Source organism: Dermacentor variabilis, chromosome 1 (genome assembly GCF_050947875.1).
Source record: "Dermacentor variabilis isolate Ectoservices chromosome 1, ASM5094787v1, whole genome shotgun sequence".
NCBI classification, from domain to species: domain Eukaryota; kingdom Metazoa; phylum Arthropoda; class Arachnida; order Ixodida; family Ixodidae; genus Dermacentor; species Dermacentor variabilis.
The window spans coordinates 130,923,532-130,946,209 of NC_134568.1; the positions used below are offsets into that span (position 1 = coordinate 130,923,532).

General features: G+C 44.2%; 1 protein-coding gene across 1 annotated transcript; it reads right to left on the reverse strand.

The window, feature by feature from the left end:
• Nucleotides 1-3,452: 3,452 nt before the first annotated feature.
• On the reverse strand, nt 3,453-13,757 carry LOC142585143 (solute carrier family 25 member 35-like). Its single transcript, XM_075695681.1, has 3 exons — nt 13,511-13,757; nt 10,473-10,765; nt 3,453-4,680 (listed from the first exon to the last, which is right to left on the reverse strand). Exons 1-3 carry the CDS (start codon nt 13,755-13,757, stop codon nt 4,126-4,128), a joined length of 1,095 nt encoding a protein of 364 aa, XP_075551796.1. The 3' UTR covers nt 3,453-4,125.
• Nucleotides 13,758-22,678: the final 8,921 nt, after the last annotated feature.

Below are 22,678 nucleotides of genomic sequence, written 5' to 3' on the forward strand. Positions count from 1 at the left end.
TTATTCTCAGGTGTTCCAGCATACAAGCTTCGGCCGCTAGTTTTGTTAGAACGAGAGGCGCTACGACTGTGCTTAGGCCTCCCAAAATACGTTCCGAATGCCGTATTATACATGGAAGCAAGAATCCCACCCATATTATGCCGATTTCACCTTCTGACCATTCAGACCTTCTTAAGGCTGTATGAATCACCATTAAACCATCCTCAAATTATTTTCATCTCCGATCCAGAATTATTTTTTCCTGTTCATTGGCCCAGGTTTCATAGACCACAGATTATATTTGTGCAAACATTACTTGAACCACTAAATGTGCAAATTCGTGATGTGCTTCCTAATAATACGCATTCAAATTACCCAGAGATCAGGTTCGAGGAAATTTTCCCGAACCACGCGAAACTACTCCCTCACGGCATCTTAAATGCCATGTTGCAAGACCACCTAAGCACCCTAGTAACAAACATTATCATTATCAGTGCGAGGAAAAAGCTGGCATTGGAATATTTTGTCCTGCGCTCGACTGGTCTTTTCCTTTAAGATTGCCTGATCTTGTGCCTATTTTTCTGGCCGAGTTGTTAGCAGTAATCCTAGCTTTACGTAAATTAGACCAAATGATTACAACGGCTGCTATTCTTACTGACTCCCTTTCTGTATGCTCTTGCCTTACCGCTACTAATGAGTCACCCATGCTAAAACTCTTCCACTTACTAGTTCCTGCCCGTGTGCAATGCATTCATTTGATTTGGGTGCCTGGTCACAAAGGTTTGTTTTTTAATGAAACTGCCGATTCACTGGCACATGCATCACTAGCGGGCCCTGTTCTTCCTATTCTACCAGTGACAGCACAGATCACGGCGGCAATATTTCGGATGAGATCAATTAGATCAGCCTTATCAAACCCACATTTGACAGCTTCTCCAGAGTATAAACACCTGGCATTTCCCTGGCATAGCGAATCTTGTTGCACAAAGATGCTTGAGGTCTGCCTCACCAAATTACGCTGCCGCATTCCCTCCCTAAATTTCTATTTACGCAGGTCGGGTTTGGTTTCCTCTCCCCTTTGTTCTTTTTGTGAGGAGGGGGAGACGATACAGCACTTTCTTCTATCTTGTCGCCGCTTTGCTGCGTTAAGAAAAAGATTGTTAGAGATACCTTTTCGAAGAATTGGCCTGGACTTGACAGAACCTGCAATTCTTTCGTTCGGGGCGTCCACTTTGGTATTCAGCCACAGGGATGCATGCTTCGCTGTCCAAACATTCCTTACAGAATCTAAATGAATGTCCTGCTAAATTCTATTTCTTTATTACTTTTAAATTAATTATTACTCATTCAACAGCACCTTCCTGATTTTATTTTAGCCGGTAATTCAACCCTATTCAATGCTATTCCCATAAATATTAGGAAATTTATGCTCTATATTATTTTGGAATAATCCACCCATTTCTTGGCCAATCCCCCATCGTGGGTAGGAGCCCCACGTGCCATAGGCTACAACAACAACAACAACAACAACAACAACAACTTCAGTGCGTACTCATGAATAAAGGCAAGCAGAGCTTGAAAATGGCCTAGTTCGTCTTACGTTGAACAAACAAGTCGGTGCTTAAACGAGAGGCTTAAGGAGCATAGATATGCTGTCAGCCTAGTTAATGCACCGGACGATTTGGCTGCACATTGCACAAAATGTTGTTGAGTGACATCTTTTGACAGCACGGAAGTTCTGGTCAGAAGCAACAATAAAGTGACAAGAGAGATATGGGAAGCGTTTTCCCATGGTTGCAGCTGGTGGAGAAGCCTGCGTAAGCCAGTAGTCAGTATCACTATTTCGCCTTCAAACCCAATTCTTCAGATAATATTGTTTTTATGACTCAAGTGGGGATGTGCGTCAGAATTTTGTTTTCATGCTGTTATTTTTTAAATTTTATGTGCTTTACACCTTTTTTTTCTATTTTCGCATGTAAACGGCTGCTGCTATAGTGATAAGAATCTACGGGTATAATTCTTTATTTTTAAATAAAACGCAGTTTCAGTATGTCACAATTATCAACATCTACTTCATCGACAGTTGATAGTTTGAGCTTCCCTTGTCGTGCGTTCTTTGTTTTCTAATAACTTCCGTGTGTCATCATGCCTGCCACAGGGAAATTGAACGATGCCGACTCTTGAATGACTGAGTTAAGTTTCGTCTCACTTATTACGCATGCCTTCGAGTCCTTTATAGATAGAGTTTTCATCTTGAATTGAGGGCTGCACTTTTTCATTTGTTCCCCCAAAATATTTCACATAATTGCTGAATATCGTTGGCGCACTTTTGGTTCCAAAGCGTACTCCCGAAACTGACAGATTATTTCTTTTGATTTTCTCAGCCATGGATCCACACTTTTCGGCTGACAATATAATTCCCGTTTCGCGTATGTTTCATCCTGTAACATATCTCGTCTTTTTTTTTATTCGATCTATTGCGTGTAATGCAGTTCTTTGAACGGTCGGGACAGCTCTTCGTGAGCACCCCCGATTTATTTCCACAATCTGTCGTTTTTCTTCGCTTCCCACCAAACATTGCTTCTTCACTTTGCGGTTGATAGGGTGGGGGCACCTTCTGATAGCAATATAGACAATATCATGTACTGTTCCGATCCTCGGTACTTTCAAAATAGTATACCCGCCGCGCTAGCCCCGTAGCTATGGCGTTGTGCTGCTGAGCTCGGGGACGCGTGTTCGATCCGGTCGCGGCGGTCGCATTTCGATGGAGGCGGAATGCAAAATACGCTCGTGCACCGTGCAAAGGGTGCACGATAAAGTACCTCGGATGATCAAAATTTATTCAGAGTGCCCCGCCACGGCGTGTCTCACATCGAGGTTTCGACCCGTAATACCTCCGAGCATAATTTTCGGAATGGTTGGCGCTACAGTGGGACAGAGCCGCGCTATCTCGATGCCGATACAAAAGTTCGGTGCTGTGATAGGGCGGAGCATGGTTAACATCGCACCGCGTGGTCGCAGCGCGCAGCTTCAACTGCAGCAGGAGCGACGAAAAGGAAGGCAACACCACGAGGATGCGGACGCAGCAGTGTTTGATTGCCGACGCGATTGCCGATAGCTCAGTTAGCACAATGGGCATTTCAGAACATTCATGAACTCTGTGTTCGAAAGGATTTGTGACGAGATGCCCTACAATAGCAGACGTCCTTCCATTAAATCCGTTGCAGGGACCCTGTAAGTGGGTGAGAGTGAACTGTGTATACTGCCTTACCGCGCCCGTTGCGGCACTTACCTGCCAGCGACAGCGCATACGCGTCAAGGCATAGCCTGCAGGCGCACGTGAATCTGCCATTTCGCTGGTCCCTCTGATACAGTAGCGTGTGCGCAAAAACATTTATGAAATAGACTTTATTTCATGTGTAATACATCAGATTAGGACCGTAGCAGTGAAGTGATTAAGAGCTACGGGCAAGTCCAGCCGGGCATCATTACGTTCGTTTTTATGATATTCCTGCGCTTTTTAGGGAGTCTTTCACAGAGCCCGCTTTTTCCAAAGATGAATCAAGGGCGCAGTAAACTAACCAGACACATTTAGTACGAGTAGACCTTGCAGAGTATTCGGCAGGGGAAACATGACGCGTGATTGCACGGAAGAAGGTAGAAGATTGTTGTTTAGAGGAATTCACATAATATTACTTTATACAAATTATGAAATGATTGCAGTAAGCGCGGTGTACATAAAATCACGAATAATATCATTGGGCCATAAATTAGCCTTAAGCTGTCTTACTCAAAGCACGTAAGTGCATAAACAAAAATGTGTAGTGTCCACGGTGACGCCTTCAGCTGACATAAATCTGTCGTACGAAGCCCTGTAAAGGGATTTCGCGCGGAAAACAACGCTCGAAATATGGATCCCGTTCTCTGTGCGTGGAAAAAAAAAAAAGATAAATCCTTACTTTCAGGAGACCCCATCAAAATGTTTTGGATTATTACGCCAAGCTCTAAATTCAGAAAACTGTCAACGCGTCGGGTGACGGAAGGCCATTCACAGTATGAATATTTGGCAAAAGCATACATACAAATACTTGCGCTCTGTCACGGCATCAATCCTTCGCTCCTCTCAATTAACGCACGAAATTCAGCTCAGTGAATGCCGTAATCAAGGAGGTCATCCACCGAATGTTGTCGGATTTTGTCGATCTGCTTCTTGATCTCTTCCCAGGAGACGAGCGTTAAGACGGACGACGTCATCGTGTAGAAGAAAGCACCGCCGACGCCGCGCGACAGGCCTCGAAGCCCCTCTGTCTGCTTGACCTTGATGACGCAGTCCCGGATGTTGTTGTAGTATATGCCTTCGCCACGCGGGTTCGAAGGCTGCGCGTACATGCGAGCCCGCAGCACGTCCAACACCGCGATGAAGGGCGCCGAGGCGAGTCCCGACAAGAAGGCCGCAATCAGCGTGTTGATGAAGAAGTAGCGCTCGCGGCCTTCCACCGCCGTGTTTAGCAGACTCTTGAAGCCGCTGAAAGTGGACATTTGCAGCGCCGACCCCGTGGACAGCCGCAGCACGTTCGAAGAAGTGGCGCGCCAGAGCCCCTTCCAGACACCCTGCGTCTTGTAGATCTTCACCAGCGCCGCTAACGCGCTCCCGTAACCGTGCTGGTAGCCGACGGCAATGGCCGCTGTCGATGAGTACAGCTGGATAGAAAGCAATGAACAGCGCACGTCATGCTATGGAACCGCAAGTGCGTAAGGCAGATTGGTAGCACTTCATCGAGCAAAAGTGTACGGACCGGTGACGGTGCAATAAATCCGATTTTCTTCTTCGCTTACGAATGTAGCGTGAACTTGAGGACTGCCGTTCAAACTTGGGCATTGCAAGGTTTCCACTACATTCGCCAGTTTCAACTTCTGCGTTTGGATTACGAATACATTCAGTTTCTTCGACGAGAGGTGACCGCCATGGTAGTCGGTGTTAAGGCGCTCCTTTCGATGCAGTCATGCTGCCGAAACTACATAGCACATGGGAGGTGCGGGTACGTCGCATAACATGTGCGCCAAATGGGAAGCGCAAAGTGAAAAAAAAAAGAAAGTGCAGTAAACTTTTTGCGTCGGCTGCGGCGGACAATACATGAATATGCAATAACCACTGCCTAGCTAATTACCTACCGATAATTGCTAAGTAATATTTCATTCATTATGTTATAGCACATGTTGTCGATGTGGAATTGAAGCTGGCCAGTGCTCACAGCAAACGTGAACGGACCATAGGTTTCTCGAAAAAAAATTCGCTTTTTCGATTTCGTATACGCACAGCTGAAAATTAACGAGTGTAATGTGGTTTTCATGCAGTTCAACTTTGTAGTACATTAGTCAATTTCAGCATAGTCGGCTACACTGTGATGTAATTCAGCTTTTTCCTAGGACCGCACACTTTTTCTCACGGGTGTACTAGCGTCATTTTCTAGATACCGTCCCTCAATCTCGCGAAGAAATCTCTCGGCGTTCCGGTTAATAAATTGCCAAAGAGCCTAGCTGTGACAATGTCGCGCGTAAGTAAGTTGAACGCCAACTCATTTTGAGAGACTTTGAGGACCACCATCTTGAATCCTGTGATAATTACAAAATTCCTACTGAGTGAACATTCTTCCTTTGCTTTAACTTTATTTTGGTGCGAAGGTGTTAAATGGCCCATTGAGCGAAAAAGCCAGCGACTGTCGTCCGTAGCAGCGAAGTGGCAGGTACATTTACACCACCACTTTTACACCAATTACACCATTGCAACCTCCCTGAAGATGTTTGTTCAATTTTAATTTTGTATATAGTTATTCTTGGCTTACTTGATACTCGTTTAAAAGTTGTGAAGGTCTGAAATCCCGAACTCAAATGCGGCTTCCAAGAAAACACCTATAGACCACTTAAATAAGCAGACGTTTACTGCGCCATCTTGACTACAGCTTTGCCACCTGGGTGCACAAGGCGCAAACGCGACAGATCAGGCCATATTTTGCCACTGGCGTTAATACGCCAAGTAGCGACTAAGAGGCGTGCCTCAATCTCTTGTGTTCCTTTATAATATACAGGAACACTATCAATACTGTCGAGCAAGTCCAATAAGAAGACAGTAGGCTTCTACTGATATCACTCAAAAGATAATTCACTTAGACATAATTGAGATTTACTAAATCTTCAGTCAAGCTCCTGCTGAGTGTGTAGAGTCACTCTATCTGCACGCTTCTTGTTAATCTGACACTGCAGATCATCCATTTACCAGTAGCTCAGAAAGATACATGTTAGAAGCGAGGATACAGTTTATGCATTGGTCAGTCCTCTCTCATTTAAGTGAGCAAAATTAACAAAAAAAGTAAATTTGATATGTCACGCGCCCAGGCGATAAGGTGTCACAGCTAGAAATGCACCGTGGCAGCGGCGCGAGCGTTATCACCCTTTGGTTGTGCTGATATAAGCGCCGGCATTCAAGGTGGCGCGGGCTTTCATTCCTGTAACAGAACCGGGCAGTTTTAGCTCGGGCCGAACTCCGACGCGGCCTATTCAAATACATGTAAAACGAAAAAAAACGTTTTTCTGAGATAACTTCTGAACCGATATTAATGAAATTTATTGCATTTGAGAGAGAAGGTTAAATTCTAGTGACTGCTGCAAGCGGAATTTCGATTAGAGCCTGTATTTTGTTTAAGAAATTTTTAAAATTGGAACCTTTGAAAAAAAAATAGAAGCACGAAGTTTACAAATCAATAGCTTTGCATCAAGAACCGATATCGCGGTTCTGTAAACGTCATCCATTAGATCATTAAAAGCGGACAAATTCGATATGTCATTTAATATATTATGCAAATTTGTTAGGCTGTTTACAAAGGTTCTGCAAAAGCTGTATTTCCATATTACTAAATTTTTTTAGTCATGTGTAACACATTAATTTTGTCCGCTTTAGATGTACTATGAGATGCCATTCACAGAATTGTGGTATCATCTTTAGACGCTGAGTTACAGAGGTGTAAACTTGATAGTTTAGTTTTCTGAAAATTTTCTATTTTTGCCAATTGTTAATAAAAAATTGACGGTTTAAATCAAAATTCGAAACCAACAGTCACTAGATTAAGTGTTTCTCTTAAATGCAACAAACCTCGCCAAATTGGGTGCACTGGTTGCTGATAAAAACGAATTCTCCGTTTGCATGTATTTAGATAGGAGCACCCGAGCTAAAGCTTCCTCTTAAGTTGGTGGCTAAATAAAGCCGTATTGTTTTCGCTCCACCGTTACGCTGCCCTTCTGTCAGGCACGACAGAATTATTATCCTATCATTTTGAGCTAAATAGGCTCCCCATTGTGTGACCGTCAATAGGCGATATAATGAGTCCTTAATGACTGCGATCCCAAGAAAATAACTTTGATAACAATGTTCTGTGGTTATTCGTCACTTTTATTCAACAGTGAATTATGCAAATTGACACAAATTTGCATCTGCGTCTCAATTTGTAACGACCCAGAGCAGGATTAGTGTCATTAATATTTACTGAGAAAATTATTTATCTTGAGCTACTTTTCACTGGAGCCTGCGGTGTTGTTTTTCTTGTGGGCTATATTACGATGTAAGAAAGTACGTGCTTGCTAGGTGATGAGTGTTGTAGCTGCTTTGTTTGTCGAGTATATTCCTGCTGCACTTGCATTAGCTAAAGGCTGTCCCTATTACATGTACCCACATTTAGGTGGTTTACTGCCCATTAAATTATCTTTCGCCTCGTACAAACTGAATAAAAACATGATATAAATTGAGATCACACTCGACACAGTGTTTTATTTAATACTCAGTGGTCGGTTTCAAAGTGAAACACGGTGGCATGTCAGTTTATAAAACTTAATAAAAAGCAATTTAATAGAAACAATAGCAATAGCAATTTAATACGAACACACTAAGTCCACATGAAGTTATACTAATTATCGATCATCACACATTTACCAATGTCCGCCGCAGCTAGCAACACGTCGCTGAAAAGGAAACAATATTATTTTCACTGCAATGTCTTTGAAATATTTGGTGCTTCCTATGTGCAGCAAGCGAGAAGAAAGGGGGTTAACCGAGTGGCCCAATTTTTATTAGTCATATCATATGAAGCCAAGAAACACTGACACCGAGGACAACATAGGAGAAATTACTTGGGCTTAATAAATGAAATAAGAAACGATAAATTAATGGAAATGAAAGTGGATTAAAAAACAACTTGCCGCAGGTGAGGAACGATCCCACAACCTTCGCATTTCGCGTGCGATGCTCTACCAATTGAGCTACCGCGGCACCGAATCCGGCAACATTGATGCCTTCAGGTAGCGTGTGTGGGTTTATTGACCGGTTGCCTTTACCCAAAAAGATCACGTTCTCGTGAAGCCTGCGGCAGAAGTGATGTTCCACATCCGCCGCCAAGGTCTATGAGTGGTGCTGCTGGCTAACACCACCCAGGGTTCTACTAGGAAACATAATTACCCAAGAAAGTGGATGGGAGAACGGTGCCGCGGTAGCTCAATTGGGAGAGCATCGCAGGCGAAATGCGAAGGTTGTGGGATCGTTCCCCACCTGTAGCAAGTTGTTTTTCCATTGCCTTTCATTTACATTAATTTATCGTTTCTTTATTTCATTTATTAAGCACAAGTAAATTCCCCTATGTTGTCCTTGGTGTCAGTGTTGGTTGGCTTCTTATGATATGACTATGTGCAGCAAGTGGCACAAGCATATAATGTGCTTACGCTGATGATCATTATGTCTGAGTGTCCTTTGAAACTCCGAATGGAGGTGGTTCTAGGTCACAAAACATACTGATGTCATATCCGAGTGTGCTTCGGCAGCCAAACTATCAAGACATTAAAATGTTTTACCGTCTCCATGTATGCCTTCTCACATGTGGTGATTTCTGCGCCTCGACAAACGCTTTATAGTTAGTTTACATGATTTACCTTACTTGTAGCCGGTAAAAAAATAATAAGTTCACGGTGGTCTCCACGCTCAATAGTATAAGCATTAGTTGGAAAGTTGACTTTCAGTTTCATTGCAATCATTTTTTTTTTGTTTTTGCAATCGCAAGCGGAACGCAAATACTGCTATCATATGCTGTTTCTCCTTTTCTTTTTTTTTTCAATATCCAGCAATGGCCCCTATGAACCAAAGTACGACTGTTCTCTTCGCATTCGGGACTGGACAGTTATTCTTTAGAGCATTGTTCAAGAGTCGCACAGCAGCAATTAAGTGACATGGCACAACACTGTACTCCCATCAGTAGACACAAAAACGCAGCTCAGCATATGGAGCGGGGAGCGCTGTGTCTACCCCCATAGATCTACGGAAATCGTCTCCATTATTTCCGCTCATGCAAAAGCCATACTCAAAGTAACTATCAGCAACTTTTTTTTTGTATAAAAGACAGAAAGCGCAGAAGAACAGGTGTTTGGTTGTATGTGTCGCAATGATATCTGCAATCATGGGTGGCCATTTGGTATCAATAGGTCGCATAACCGAGCCACCAGTACGCTAAACAATATGGCAGCACACGACGTCTCGCTTCGTCAATGCGCGGTGATAAAACTTCTGGTGAAAGCGCAAATTTTAGCCCCAGAGACTCATAAGGGCTTTCAGCTTGCGTATGGCAACGCGTGAATAAGCTCGATCATTGTGTGAAGATGGGACATGCCTTTTAAAGATGGCCAAATGAGCACTGAAGATCAGCCTCGGAGAGGTCGCTTTCAGACGTCCACGACTGACGCCAATAAGGAGACCATTGATGCATTCAACATAGAAGGCACGCGAGTAACAAGAGACGGGATAGCGCTAATGCTTAAAACAGACAGAGTGTCGTACAGTAGATGACTTACAGCTTAGGTTGCCGAAAAACAAATGCTGTTTGATAAGTTGAATCACTCTAAAAGCTCCATCGCTGATTTCGCAATAAGCGACCTACCAGAAAAGTTACCACCAAGCACGACAATGCTTACCTTTACACTCGTAGCTTTACACTGGAGGGAATTGACAGAATCAGAAAGGAAGCCTTTCCACGTACACCCTCCACAAACACGATTAAATGCAAAGCGAACGACAAGAAACACCAGAAGCGATTCGTACAGCAGTGCGTCGCTGTCTCAGCCGAAACTAGGAAGCGTATATTCAAGCTTCCCGATTTGTGGGGAAAATGCATACAGGGAAATGGAGACCACATGTAAATATAAACAAAAGCCCGGAAAATAAAGTGATAAGGTTTTGCTTCCAGTAATTCAGCGTAATACTTTTTTTGAAAAGTTGTTGCTCGTTACTTTCAGCATATGAACCTCGTAGCATTTCGATGCGACTTCTTGCGTGCTGTCTCTTTCTTCCGTTCGCGCAGTATGATTTCCTATGGCAATCGTGATCCAACTAGCCCCATCAAGACATTTGACGAAACCAACGTCGCTCTACTTGACCGTTATTTCCCGGCTCCCGGTGATCGCACCTGTTGGTGTGTCTTGAGCAGGAAAAGTGGCGAGCTCACGAAGGCCCCTAAGGCGCCAGACACGCCGCCGAAGACTCCACTCAGGCGGATGCTGGGCTCCAGGTTTCTGTCCAGCGTGAAGCCGAGGTCTTCGCTGATCTGGTAGATGCCCAGGCGCAAGCCGTTGGCCAGTAGCTGGTAGACAAGGTTCGTCAAGAGCCCTCGGTAAACGGCGAAAAAGCCATCGTACCGGTACACCGTGTAAATAGACTGCAGGGTGTTGCGGTACACGGGGCGTGCCCGCGCCGACCTGTCTGCGCAAGCCGGGAGGCAACAGTGGTGCTGTGTCACGGGAAAGCAGCTGAGGTCATGCAGGTACCTCTAGGCCTGACATACACTAGCTTCTGCAAAAATCACGCCTAACGACACACCACGTTTCCCATTCATTTCGCTTGTCTTTCACATCGTACCCACAATAGAAAAATTGAACAAGATATGAGTGGTATACGTATTCGTGGCACCTGGGTAAAAATATTCAGACTTTTACAATAAATTATTCCATAGACATCGCAGCATGGCTTGCTGTCTCCACACAGGTGACCAACGCATCGTATTGATCGCGATGGCGAAGGTTATATTCGTTTGCAAGCTTAGCTTCCCTCTTTGTGCATGTTTATCTACTTTTCGTGTTCAGAACTAATGGCGGAACAGCGCATGATAATGATTTTGCCCGTTTGAACTATGCGCTCAACAAACGTGGTCTCGGCATTTTGAGAATAATGTTGTACAAACGCGCTTACATCGACGTTATTCGGAAGTGTTCCACTTTTCGTTAGCCATGCAGTTATGCAACCTGAATGGTGTTCACCTGTATTGTAAAATCGATGTAATCTGGCATTCATGAAAACTGCGTATACACATGCAGGTCCTTATAACAATATTAGCGTCAAAACTGCAAATATAGGGGTAGCGTTATGAAAGGACGAACTGGTTTCCCTGTGATATATATATATATAACATCAGTGTGGTCCACCAAGTTGACATTTTCAAATTGCCTGAGTTTTCCAGGTTTTCCCTGAATGCCATTGCAAAATTCCCTGAGTAACTTTATTTTATGTCAAGACGGGTTGACAACATGTCACTCGATGGTATCACTGTCTAGTAAGCTTGATAAAGGACAAAAAACGACTTAATCCAAATTGCTAGTAAGGAGTATTTTTTATTTTATTCAAAAAGAAAACGGAAGGGAGGGGTTAGCAAAATGCACAGCAAATAAAATGTCTTCGAAAAAAATTGCAAATCGAGTCGAACATTCTCAAATACTAATAAAAATGAGATGCATACACAAGCAAATATTTTCTAAAATGAGCTATTTCTATCAACTGATAGCAAGCCCAGTGGTATGAGGCCCGAACTTTGTCACAATTGAGATTCTCTCTCAACAGCTCGTAAGTCAACTTCAACAGTCCTGACATACTCTCAGCCCGCGCACGACGCCTCAGAGTTGTGCTTTACTGCTTTAAAGAGTTTATTTGGTTTGGATGAGGGACACCTGCATCTCGGCATCAGACAACGCTTTGTTTTTTGAGCTCAAGCTCCTTCAAAACGGCGGCAGCACGCTTCCTTTCCCGTTCATTCCTCAATGCGTAAATCATTTCTGTTCTCGTCCTCCTTCCCTCGTTCGCCCCACGGTCCATTTGAAGCATCTTCTTGGTTAATTGTACAGTCAACGTCTAATTTTTCGAGCTCCCTCGGGGCCGCGAAAACGTCTGAGAAATCGGTCAGTTGGACAAAAATGAATGCGTGTCTTTTACTGCCCTTAAGGGCACAAATGGCCACAAGCACATTAGAAAAAGCTTTAAAGACCTGTCGGTACACGTACTAGGCATATCGGTGCTCGTACTGTAACAGGATATACCGGGTGCACGCCTGTATAATTAGGGAACACATGCTGTGCCCCGTGGCAATAGCCCCTTCTCACGCTTGTTATGCTTCACCGCAATACATTTGCGTATGCTTCAATAAGTAACATTTCTGTATAGAGGCGACACTGACTTTCAGGAACCGGCATTATGCAACGCACCGTGCTTTCCGAGCTTCTAAGCCAATCGCGAGGACCAAAAAGGTGTAATCGGTGCCATTGTTGACAACGCGAATTCTTTCAATGAAAAACACGGCACACAACGGCAAGAAGTTTAATAGCAAACGTCGAAGTAGCTAGGCCTAGCATTGCCGCAGTGGTGGCTACGGCTGCCAGCGGATCGGCGTACGAGAGCACCGGTTCGAGGCGGCGAGGTAATCGTTTGCAGCGGTGGAGGCTTTGATTAATGCCGTTTCGGACCAGCGGTCACGGCAAAAAGTCCGAAAAATTGGACGGCGAAGGGCTCTTGCGTGCGAAATTTCAGACGTTCTGATACATTGACTCTATGGGATACGTGCATGGTGCCGCGAAGCCAGCCAAATTATCGGGCATCCGGAAAGTCGGTGGTTCACTGTACACTAGCAACTCCTCCAGCCGACGACAGGGCGTCAAAGACGATTCGTTACGATTCCTGTCTCTTATTCGAGCCAGCATTACCGCGACTTTCGTTCTCTTTCAATAACATTACAGCTAATTTTCCCTGATAGAAGCACAAATTCCCTGAGTGTTCCCTGAGCTTTTCCAGACTACTCAAAATCTCGGAGAATTCCCGGTTTTCCCGGTTGGTAGGCACCCTGATATACATATACCGTGGCGCTTAGCGTATTCCCGGAATGGCGATTGCGTTTGCAGTCCTTGCTTTTCCTTGCGTGAAATATGCCTTTGCGGTAAGCGAAATTATTTTGTGCGTTCGTATCGACGCGCCTCAACTCTGGCTTCAGCAACAAACGCTGTTATCATGTTTCTGATGTATGCCCGCCCATGTGCTAGAAGGCCAGCGTCGTCGAAAAGGGCAGAGCGCCCCTGAGACGTTTTTCATATACAGCCTCCACTTGTATCAGGAAGCGCTAGTGGGGGATCAACACATTGCATACCCGAGACAGGCGCACACAGAGCTGAACGGTATTCGGTGGCGAACCTGCAATCGGCGGCTGGAGCTCCCCCTGCAGCTGTATGCGCAGCTTGGCCACCTCAATTGGGTGCGTCACAAAGGAGGTCGAGCAGGCGGCAATGGCGCCTACCACAATGTTCGTCACCGGCTCGTTGGCGTGAGCCTCCAAGAAGGCGCTCAGCGGAGCCAGTAGCCGCGGCGTCCAAGCGTCTCCGTGGGGCCACCGCCGGGCTGCGTAGCCGGCGTTCCAATTCGGTGACGCCGAAGGACGCATCCTGTCGTCACTGTCGTCGTCTTCTGAGCCAGCGAGCTGCTAAGCAAAGCAGTGCCGCGCTGCGTAATGTTGTGATGATGGTGATCTCAAATACAATGGCACCTGTCCACTCAGGGGGACTGGCCAAGAATTCGGCGGATTTAAGAAATGTGCTAGAGGTATGAATTTAGAAATATCCAGTTATGATAAATAAGTTAAAGCGAGTAGAATACAGCGATCTTTTCTTGAACAGTCATTATGATTGGACAGACAAAAAAAATTTATGGAGGGATAACGCGTTTGCTTCCAACGCGAGAGCATGCGAACGAAATTCAGTAGACGGCGCTACTGCTTACACAGGCAACGACGCTGAAGGCAGCAACCAGTCCTGCAATGATGAGGTCGACTTGAGTTTTGCCCTGGGCGATGTCTTTTTTTTTTTTAAAGCGAAGTTGTTAAAGGCTACTTTCCCCACTATCGTGTCCACGTGTCGAAAAGAATCCCGAAGACAGTGCAATACAGGGGGGCCGACCCGCGTCGGAGGTGCAGTTCGCCATTAAGGGTCCCACATACACAGTTTCGCTGTCATCCTTCTTCACACAGTGGAAGAGCACGGAGTTTTTTTTAAGTAGTTTAACTTTCTGACAGTTCGTCCAAACCTTTCGTCTTGTTAGGGTCGAATTAACGGGAGTCGACTGTATATATCCAGTGATTGTTTGCATAGTGTTCGGCGCCGGCCAATGGTGCAAGACAGCATCCAGCACACGAGGCAAGAAAAGCTTCGCTTTTAAAATGGGGATTCGAGATTATTTTTACTCCCCAAGCCTCATTGTGCGGGGAAGAACACAACTTGCGCGATAATGAACAACACGATTAGTTCACAAAGTTCACTAGCTAGCTGACTTCCGAGGAGCGTGTGATAACTGCAGAACTAAAGTCAGCCGGCACTTGAAAGATCACCTTTTGGTAGAGAATCTTTGCATTGCATCACTCTCGTGAAATGAGTACTCAAGGTTTCCAGCGGAATGCATTACTGTTACACTTAACGTTCCTGCATTTGGGAAAAATGAAGTATGGAAATATGTTAACTGGAACAGCAATACATTTTGCAGAGCATTTTGAGCCGTGTGTCTGGTTACTGGTGCTAGGCACAAAGTCACTAGCAAAACTTTATGCTTTTAGCACTGGCTCAATTCCATTTTGAAACCACGCCTTCCCGGAGTTCGGCAAACAACTTATGCCCCAAAAGTGACACGTTCTTCGCTACAAAAAGAAAAAAAGAACAGTTAAGGAAAATTCTAAGCTAGTCTCTCACCGCCATCAAAACATCTAACAAAAAAAACGCGCCAACAAACAAATGGGAATGGAACTTTAAACCTCTAGATTGTGGGCGACATACATACATACATACATACATACATACATACATACATACATACATACATACATACATACATACATACATACATACATACATACATACATACATACATACATACATACATACATACATACATACATACATACATACATACATACATACATACATACATACATACATACATACATACATACATACATACATACATACATACATACATACATACATACATACATACACGTTCTTTACGATCCTCTATCCCCTCGCTACCTCTACCGCGTAACCGGCTTCCCACACTTCACACGCAACACATACAGTTATTTCGAGGTTGTGCATACACAAAACCCCGACAGCGATAAGGAATGAGGAGTTTGGATAGGCTGGCACTAGAAACCGAAGGCGACCACCGCCGTCACGAATTCCGTCGCTAGGAAGGAGACGTCAGTAAAGTCATGCTGAAGAGAGGGCATTGGTGGGGCCCGCTTAGAAAATGGACGAAGAGCCGGCTGCGCGTTGCGACTATAGGCCAATGCTTCCTGCAGAAGCAGCCTTTGAGACACCATCGACTGTGGCGTCAACAGCTTAGTTCAATACCGCAAACGTGCCTGCACCACCATCTTGTCGCGTTGCAATGTAGAAGTGCCCCCCAATTATTGTACTCAGTTAGATACACCTATGTTGGTAGATACTCGGGAAAGAACCGCTACACGCTTCCGCTAACTTTCGGATGTGAATAGGACGGCGTGTTCCCTTTTGTTTATTTTTGTTGTACTTGTTAAAAGAAGCTGGTACCAGTGGCAATACTAAGCACAGAACAATGCGCTGCATGTTAAAAAAGAAAACAGCAAACACCATAAAAGTATGCGCTACACTAATTACGCCCCGGTAGTTTTATGTGCGGCCTACCATGGTGGCTCAGTGGATATGGCGTTGGCCTGTTGAGCACGACGTCGTGAGGTCGATTTCCGCCTTGGTATAGGTGATGTGCAGACAACTTTTGAAGTGCATGGGTTTATTAGGCGCTTAACTAAAAATGACGAAGCCATTGTCGTCTGCTTGCTTATAAATGTTACACGAAATGCTTACAAACATTTACCGCTATCTGGTAAAAACTGAAGGTGCAAGCAAATTTATATTTGGGGCAAATGGGGGCCTTGCTATGGAAGACGTGAACCGAAATTTTGAAGTGTGTGCCTTTATTCTGCGCTTTGAAAAGAATAATTTACTATTAGTTTTTTCCCTATTTTCATTCGTTATTCGAGGCACGTAGTCGGTTTTCCCGATCACCTTGCTGAACTAAACGAGGGACGTTGTTTGCATTTCGGTGAGTAGAGAAAACGTTGTGGGTGATGAATGGTAAAAGTTTAAACACTGTATGTTAAATACAGCTTTTTGTAGGAAATTACTTATACAAGCGTTTCGGGGTTTTACTAGGGTAATTTACGGGCCGCGTAGAAAGTTTGTCTAAGGTCCTCAAAGAACTGACTCGAGCCGCAATGTTGACATTTCGAGAAAATAGGAAGCATCTTATGGGTCATGTGTGGGCAAAGTTTCAAGAGGCCCAGTTATTTCCTTAAGTGCTTCAAAGCACATATATACAGCAGTTATCCGCAAGGTTTCACAGTGCCCAATATGTGATGTCAAGTTCTAATTAGGAGCAAATGTGGACCATTAACGTTTCTAGCTTATTATGAGCCTTGTAAATAATGAATGAATACTCGTTTTCTGCCTATTTTCATGCGTTTCACGAGGCACGTAGTAGGTTTCGCTGGTGTATTCAGTGAACTAAACCAGGTACCGTGTTTATTTTTGGTAAAAGTAAGGGGCAAGTTATGGACGATGTGTAGGCGAAGCTCAAAGTGTGTGGGTTAACTGCGGCATATGCAGTGAACTGCGTATGCAAGAGCTCAGAAGTGTTACAAATTTATTTTACGAACGGTACAGAGTGTGACCCCTTGTCTACGGGAGAACTATAAAAGCCACCAAGATCACATTTGATGAAAATGAGACGAAAATTAATTATGGGCAATGAGCATGCGAAGTTACATGCGTGTCGATGAATTACATCGCTTGTGAAAATTCATTCAGCGAGTGCTCGAAAGCGTTACACGGCCATAATTTTCTATGTTTCCTAGTGTCCTAAGAGTGCTCTACATCACACCGAGTTTATACTTGTTGAAAATGGAAGGAATGTTAAGTATAATGCGTGGCGAAAGATTGTTCCTGGCTGAATGATGAGTTTTCCAAATACTGAACCCTTGTTTGCTCCCTATTTCCATGTGTTGTACAATACTGGTAATATATAGGCCTGTCCGGTGTAATTTGTGAACTAAACGATCATGCTGTTTATATTTCTTTGATTGGGGGCAGTTTGTGGCTGAAATTGTAGGCAAAATTCAAAGTGTGTGGGTTAATTGCGGCACTTATAGTACATTACTTATGGATGTGCTCCGGAGCTTTATAAGTGGCTTCACGAACTGCGTAGAGTTTTGCTGACTGTACTGGAATAACCATATACCAGCCACGGTGACAAACTTAGGTGAAAAGGGGAGAACATTATTGGAGATGTATATATGCGAAGTTAGAAGTAATTTGGTGAAGTACGACCTGTGATAAAAATTCCTTAAACAAGTTCTCAAGAGCGGAATATGCGGGAAGCGTTTTAATCTACTCATTCGTAATATGAGGGCAACGTTTCAAAGTGAGTGGTTTGATTAAAGGGAACTTAGCTTCTCGATGCAACTGCCCGATTTCCAGCTTCGCTGGAAATTGGGTTTGTGATTACGCAACGTCGAACTAGCCTGCCTACCTTTTTTTAAGCTGTTTTGCGAGGTACAATCAGCCGAGCATATGACGCACGGTTGAAAACAACGACCCCGTCAAGACGCAAAACAACTATTCCCAGATATCAAAACATCACCACGTTGTCACTGTCATAACGTAAAGGAACTAGCGTACGCCGCTGTGCGGTTGTAATTCCCTGCTTAAGGCTCCCACTTTGCCGACAGCTCGTAAGCAGGACGCCTCGTGTTGACATTCAGCGGATTCCCAGCTTTTTTCGGAGCCCTCAATTAAAATTGTTCGACAAAAAATAGTATGTGCCAAGCCACAACGTTGACTTTCTAGCAGATTATGGATTTTAATAATTCCCTTCTTAACGAATGGGAAAACGAGAAATTCCTAGTACTTCATTTTCGTATGTAGTCATTCCAGCCGACAGAAGATTCCAAATATAGCACTTGGTTTTGTGCTGCATCTGCTGAAAGGAGACCAAGAAGCATTCAGACGCATAAAACATTCATATGCGCGCAGTCCGCAGAGCAATTTTAAATCCATGCACCTAGCACTTAAATTACGTCGGGCGGTGTGCATAAATATCACACGAGAAAAATACGGCTGCTAGCAAAACGGCACCGAGAAACGACGTGACCTTTTAAATCAAAATGTGCCAACGCACAGCCTGCTTTAAAAGGAACTGTCGCATATAACGTTTTATCCCGATTCAGCAAAATGCAACCACGGCCGTTTCAAGAGTAGAAACAAAACAATTGAAAGTGTTGGCAGAGCCACTTTTCTCTGTACCTGTCCGCAGCCACGCTATAGTGCTGACTCCAGCAACTTCAGTCACCGAGTCAAGTCAGTCACCTGCTTCTTTTCTTAATCAATCTGTTCTCCATTGACATGCCCATCAAATGCTGGTGCCTTGAAAAGTGGTGGTTGAGTGAGTAGTTAGGTACGTCCTCATTAAAAGCCCCGAAAGTGCCACGCTTCCACTGGCCGAGGCACTTGTAGCACCCGGTTCAAAGATAGTTAATGTAGCCTCTGTTAGGAACGGCCCGCTGACATGCAAGTTTTGCCAACTAGTTGCGACCGCGGGCGTCATCTTTTCCTGGAGCGTCGCCGCAAACCTCTAGCCACGGCGTGACTTACCCCCGTATTCACAAACGCCCCTCGACTTGACCCTCCACTCGAAATGCTCCTTGAGGGCGGTTTTTCATTTCACAAATCGCCCTCCACTTGAAACGCGCCTTGAGTGAAGGAAAGCTAGAGCGCTTTACTCGAGAATCTCAAGGTAGCCTCGCAGCTACCTTGAATCGCTCCTCGAGTGAAGTTAGTGCGTAAACATGGCTGCCTTGCGATCTGTCGCTCGCCTCGTCAGCATTTTCCGATGGACGCCAGTTGCCTCCGTAGCTTATCTTGGTTTAACCGTGCTGCGCATTTTCAAGGGCTTCGTTTTAGGGACCGTTGCCCTCCTCTGGAGCGCTTCGGCACCGGAATTATTCCACTGCAGCGCCGAGACAGATCGGCCGTCCTGTCACGAAGACTGCGAGCTGGTGCAGTGATTGTCGTCTTACTCCGTGCATGAGCCAGTTGATGACCTGCACACGGGTATTCTTCGTGCCAGTGCTCCGAACCTACTATCGGCGTCAGTGCATTCACGTGTCAGTTCCGCATCAGTTCAAGCACGGCGCGATACATAACTGCGGCGGACTTCGAACTTGCAAAAAGAAAACAGCTACGAAGATTCCTGTCACCAGTGGGTGCATTGCCTGTGTGCGTGTGTCGCTTGCGCGAGCGCCGGCCGTCGCCCCGTCGGCGCTGTTTGTACTCAGGAAGATCGTCACTGCCTACGCTAATCCAAGGACGGCGAAACACGCCGCAGCAAAGCGAGCATCTTTGTAAACGAGCAGGTGCGTTCACTTTAATTTTTGCAATTTTCTTTAATTTGATGCGGCTAGTTGCGCTAAGGAAAATAAGAAATGGACTGTAATTTCGCGCGGACCGTGTGCAGTTGGTGCAATTTAAAGTCGTAAGCAATAATTACGTAATCCTTGCTTCAAACCATTCAGTTTAATTAGCTTGTCATCCCTATGAAGATCCAAGCTCAACGAGGAAGTCACCAACCATGAAATGGCATTCAGAATTATACCTGCACGTATACACAGGTTAATGTAATATTTTGTTCGAATAAAAGAGACAGAATAACAATACAACAGAGTAGAGTTTTGTGCATCACATTATTTTTTATTGCGATAAATAAAGGTGTAGCAGTGTAGTGACAGCACCTTATACAGACAGTGCAAGCAAGTGGGAGCAGATATATCTCGCACACCTTTATTGCGAACATCCCAGCTTTCTACAGGGTTCATTATGTAAGTGTTAGATCGCTGTTGTCGGTCTTGCTGAGCAAGCGGTAGACCCGCTGAAAAATGTTTCTTTGCAAATAAAAATAAATAAAAACAGTATGAGCTAATTATAGTACAAAAAAATCGCGCTCTAGAACACAAACTTCTTAAAGTAATGTATTATTACGAAATGTAAACTAAAGAAAACGAATACAGTACTTAAGCTAGTTTCATGGACCTTCTTTAACATCGTTGTATGTTTATTACCAACCCCTTCTCTTTGCAGGAACCAGGTTGCCAACACACGCACGAAGAGCAACTGCCTTTCCAACTGTGCTGTGTGTGCTGCGCTTACATTGGTGTGCAAGTGGAGGAGAGGTCCAGTTAATGTCCTGCTGCACTATAATAGCCGTCGAAATATTCTGCTTAAGACATCTATCATTTTCCTGATATCCTACCCCCCAGCTCAAACGTCACCACTAAAAGCAGTTTGACCGCATGTATTTGCCTTCACAGACGCGTTGTAGCTGAAGTCATTGTATTTTTCATCCAGATGGCCTTTCTTCAGTCATATTTATTAAGTCAGTATGTACCCCTTAATAATTTATGGTCAATTCAAGTGCCAATTTTTTTTCTAAAACAATAAATTAACATTATTCTCGCCTTTTTGTACTTTGATAGTATGCAATACAGCGTGAACTCTGATCCTACAAACAGAATGCAGTAATGAAGGAGAAGAAAGGGGGTTGACCGAGGGGCGCGATTTTTAATAATCATATCATGAGAAGCCAACAAGCAAAGTCACCGAAGACAACATAAGGAAATTACTTGTACTTACTAATTGAATTAAAGAAATGATAAATTAATGGCAATGAAAGTGGATGAAAAAACAATTTGCCGCAGATGGGAAATGGTGCAGTTCTAGTAGTAGTAGTAGTAGTTAGTTCTAGTAGTAAAATGTAAATACACAAGAAAGTGGATGGGAAAACGGTGCCGCGGTAGCTCCATTGGTTAGAGCATCGCACGCCTATGGCAAGTTTTCTCAACCACTTTCATTGCCATTAATTTGTCATTTCTTTAATTCAATTAGAAAGTAGAAGTAATTTCTCTTCTGTTGTCTTTGGTGTCTTCGTTTGTTTGTTTCCAAGGATATAAACAGAAGGAGTAGTACTGCTGACAAATATATTCTAGACTAAAACACCATCTCTGTTCAAGACAGTAGTCTGTCGGGTGTAGCCACCCGACGGCATGCAGTGGTAAATTCTTGTAGAATATATGCTGCTTCTACCCTGCTTCTAGCTTCAGCTTAAGATAAATTACGACGGCCCGAACAATGAGTTTCTGCCATTGGATGCGGATGGTAGTTGGCTTCAATGGGGCTTGCAGAACTTCAGCAACTGACCGAGGTACACTACCCAGGGTAGCAGCGTGTCTTGTGGGATCCCAAAATAGGCCAAATGGTGATGCAGACTGTCACAATGACAATGCTGAAAAATACAGTATAGAGCGCATTACTACCGTTATTTCAGAAAAGCTGAGATCAACCACAAAGCTATGGCATATTTTTAATCTACACTTGCTCATGCTAAAGTAGCTTCAGCATGCCACAAAATACTGAAGTGCTGGCTACAAATACTACGAAAGTGTTACTTCACAATTGTGCGCAACAAAAAGATCCTGTCGCAGCTGCAAAGCACCACGGGCAACTGATGACCTCGCCCATCATATTCATGCGATTTAAAACAAAAATTATATGACAGCTGAAGGGGAATAAAAAATTAATTTGATTTCATTGACCTGGCTTTTTCATGTTTGTGGTTCTAAATAACACGGTGTCCATTTCGCCATTTTGTGAATGTGGGGACACGTAACATGAATATTTTTACAAAGTTTATGAAAATAAGCACAGACTAATTAGCGGGTAGGTTAGTCAAGTACTTCTTCAGCGCCTAGCTTTCAGGGAAGCGAGCTGCTGCGATTTGTACAGGCAGGCACCATATCTATCGTTGCTTTCAGGTCTGCCAGAAGCCTTACTGTGCAGCACAGGCGTTTATTTTTTCATCAGCTGGTCCTTCCAAAGCCCACATCCTGCACCAGAATGCCAAAACTTTTATGTAGACAGGGCGCTCGCGCGCTAAGTAAATTCAATATACCTATGCAACGGAAAAGAAAAGACGTAGCCCAACTAAAAATATGTCGAAATTGCGTGAACTTGAAAGCATAGTTTACGGAACGCACATCAGCTGCTACCACATAGCACACTGAAAAAGCTAAGACGAAAAAACAAATGGCGGTGAAGTATTGACAAGTGAATTTTCGGAAGATTAAAACATTGCGTAGCGCATATGTGAAGTGAGAAAGCACAGGAAATGCAGGCACCAGTGCTGGCTCGTTGACCATATGTGCTACAAGTTGAGCAAGCCGACTGACCACCA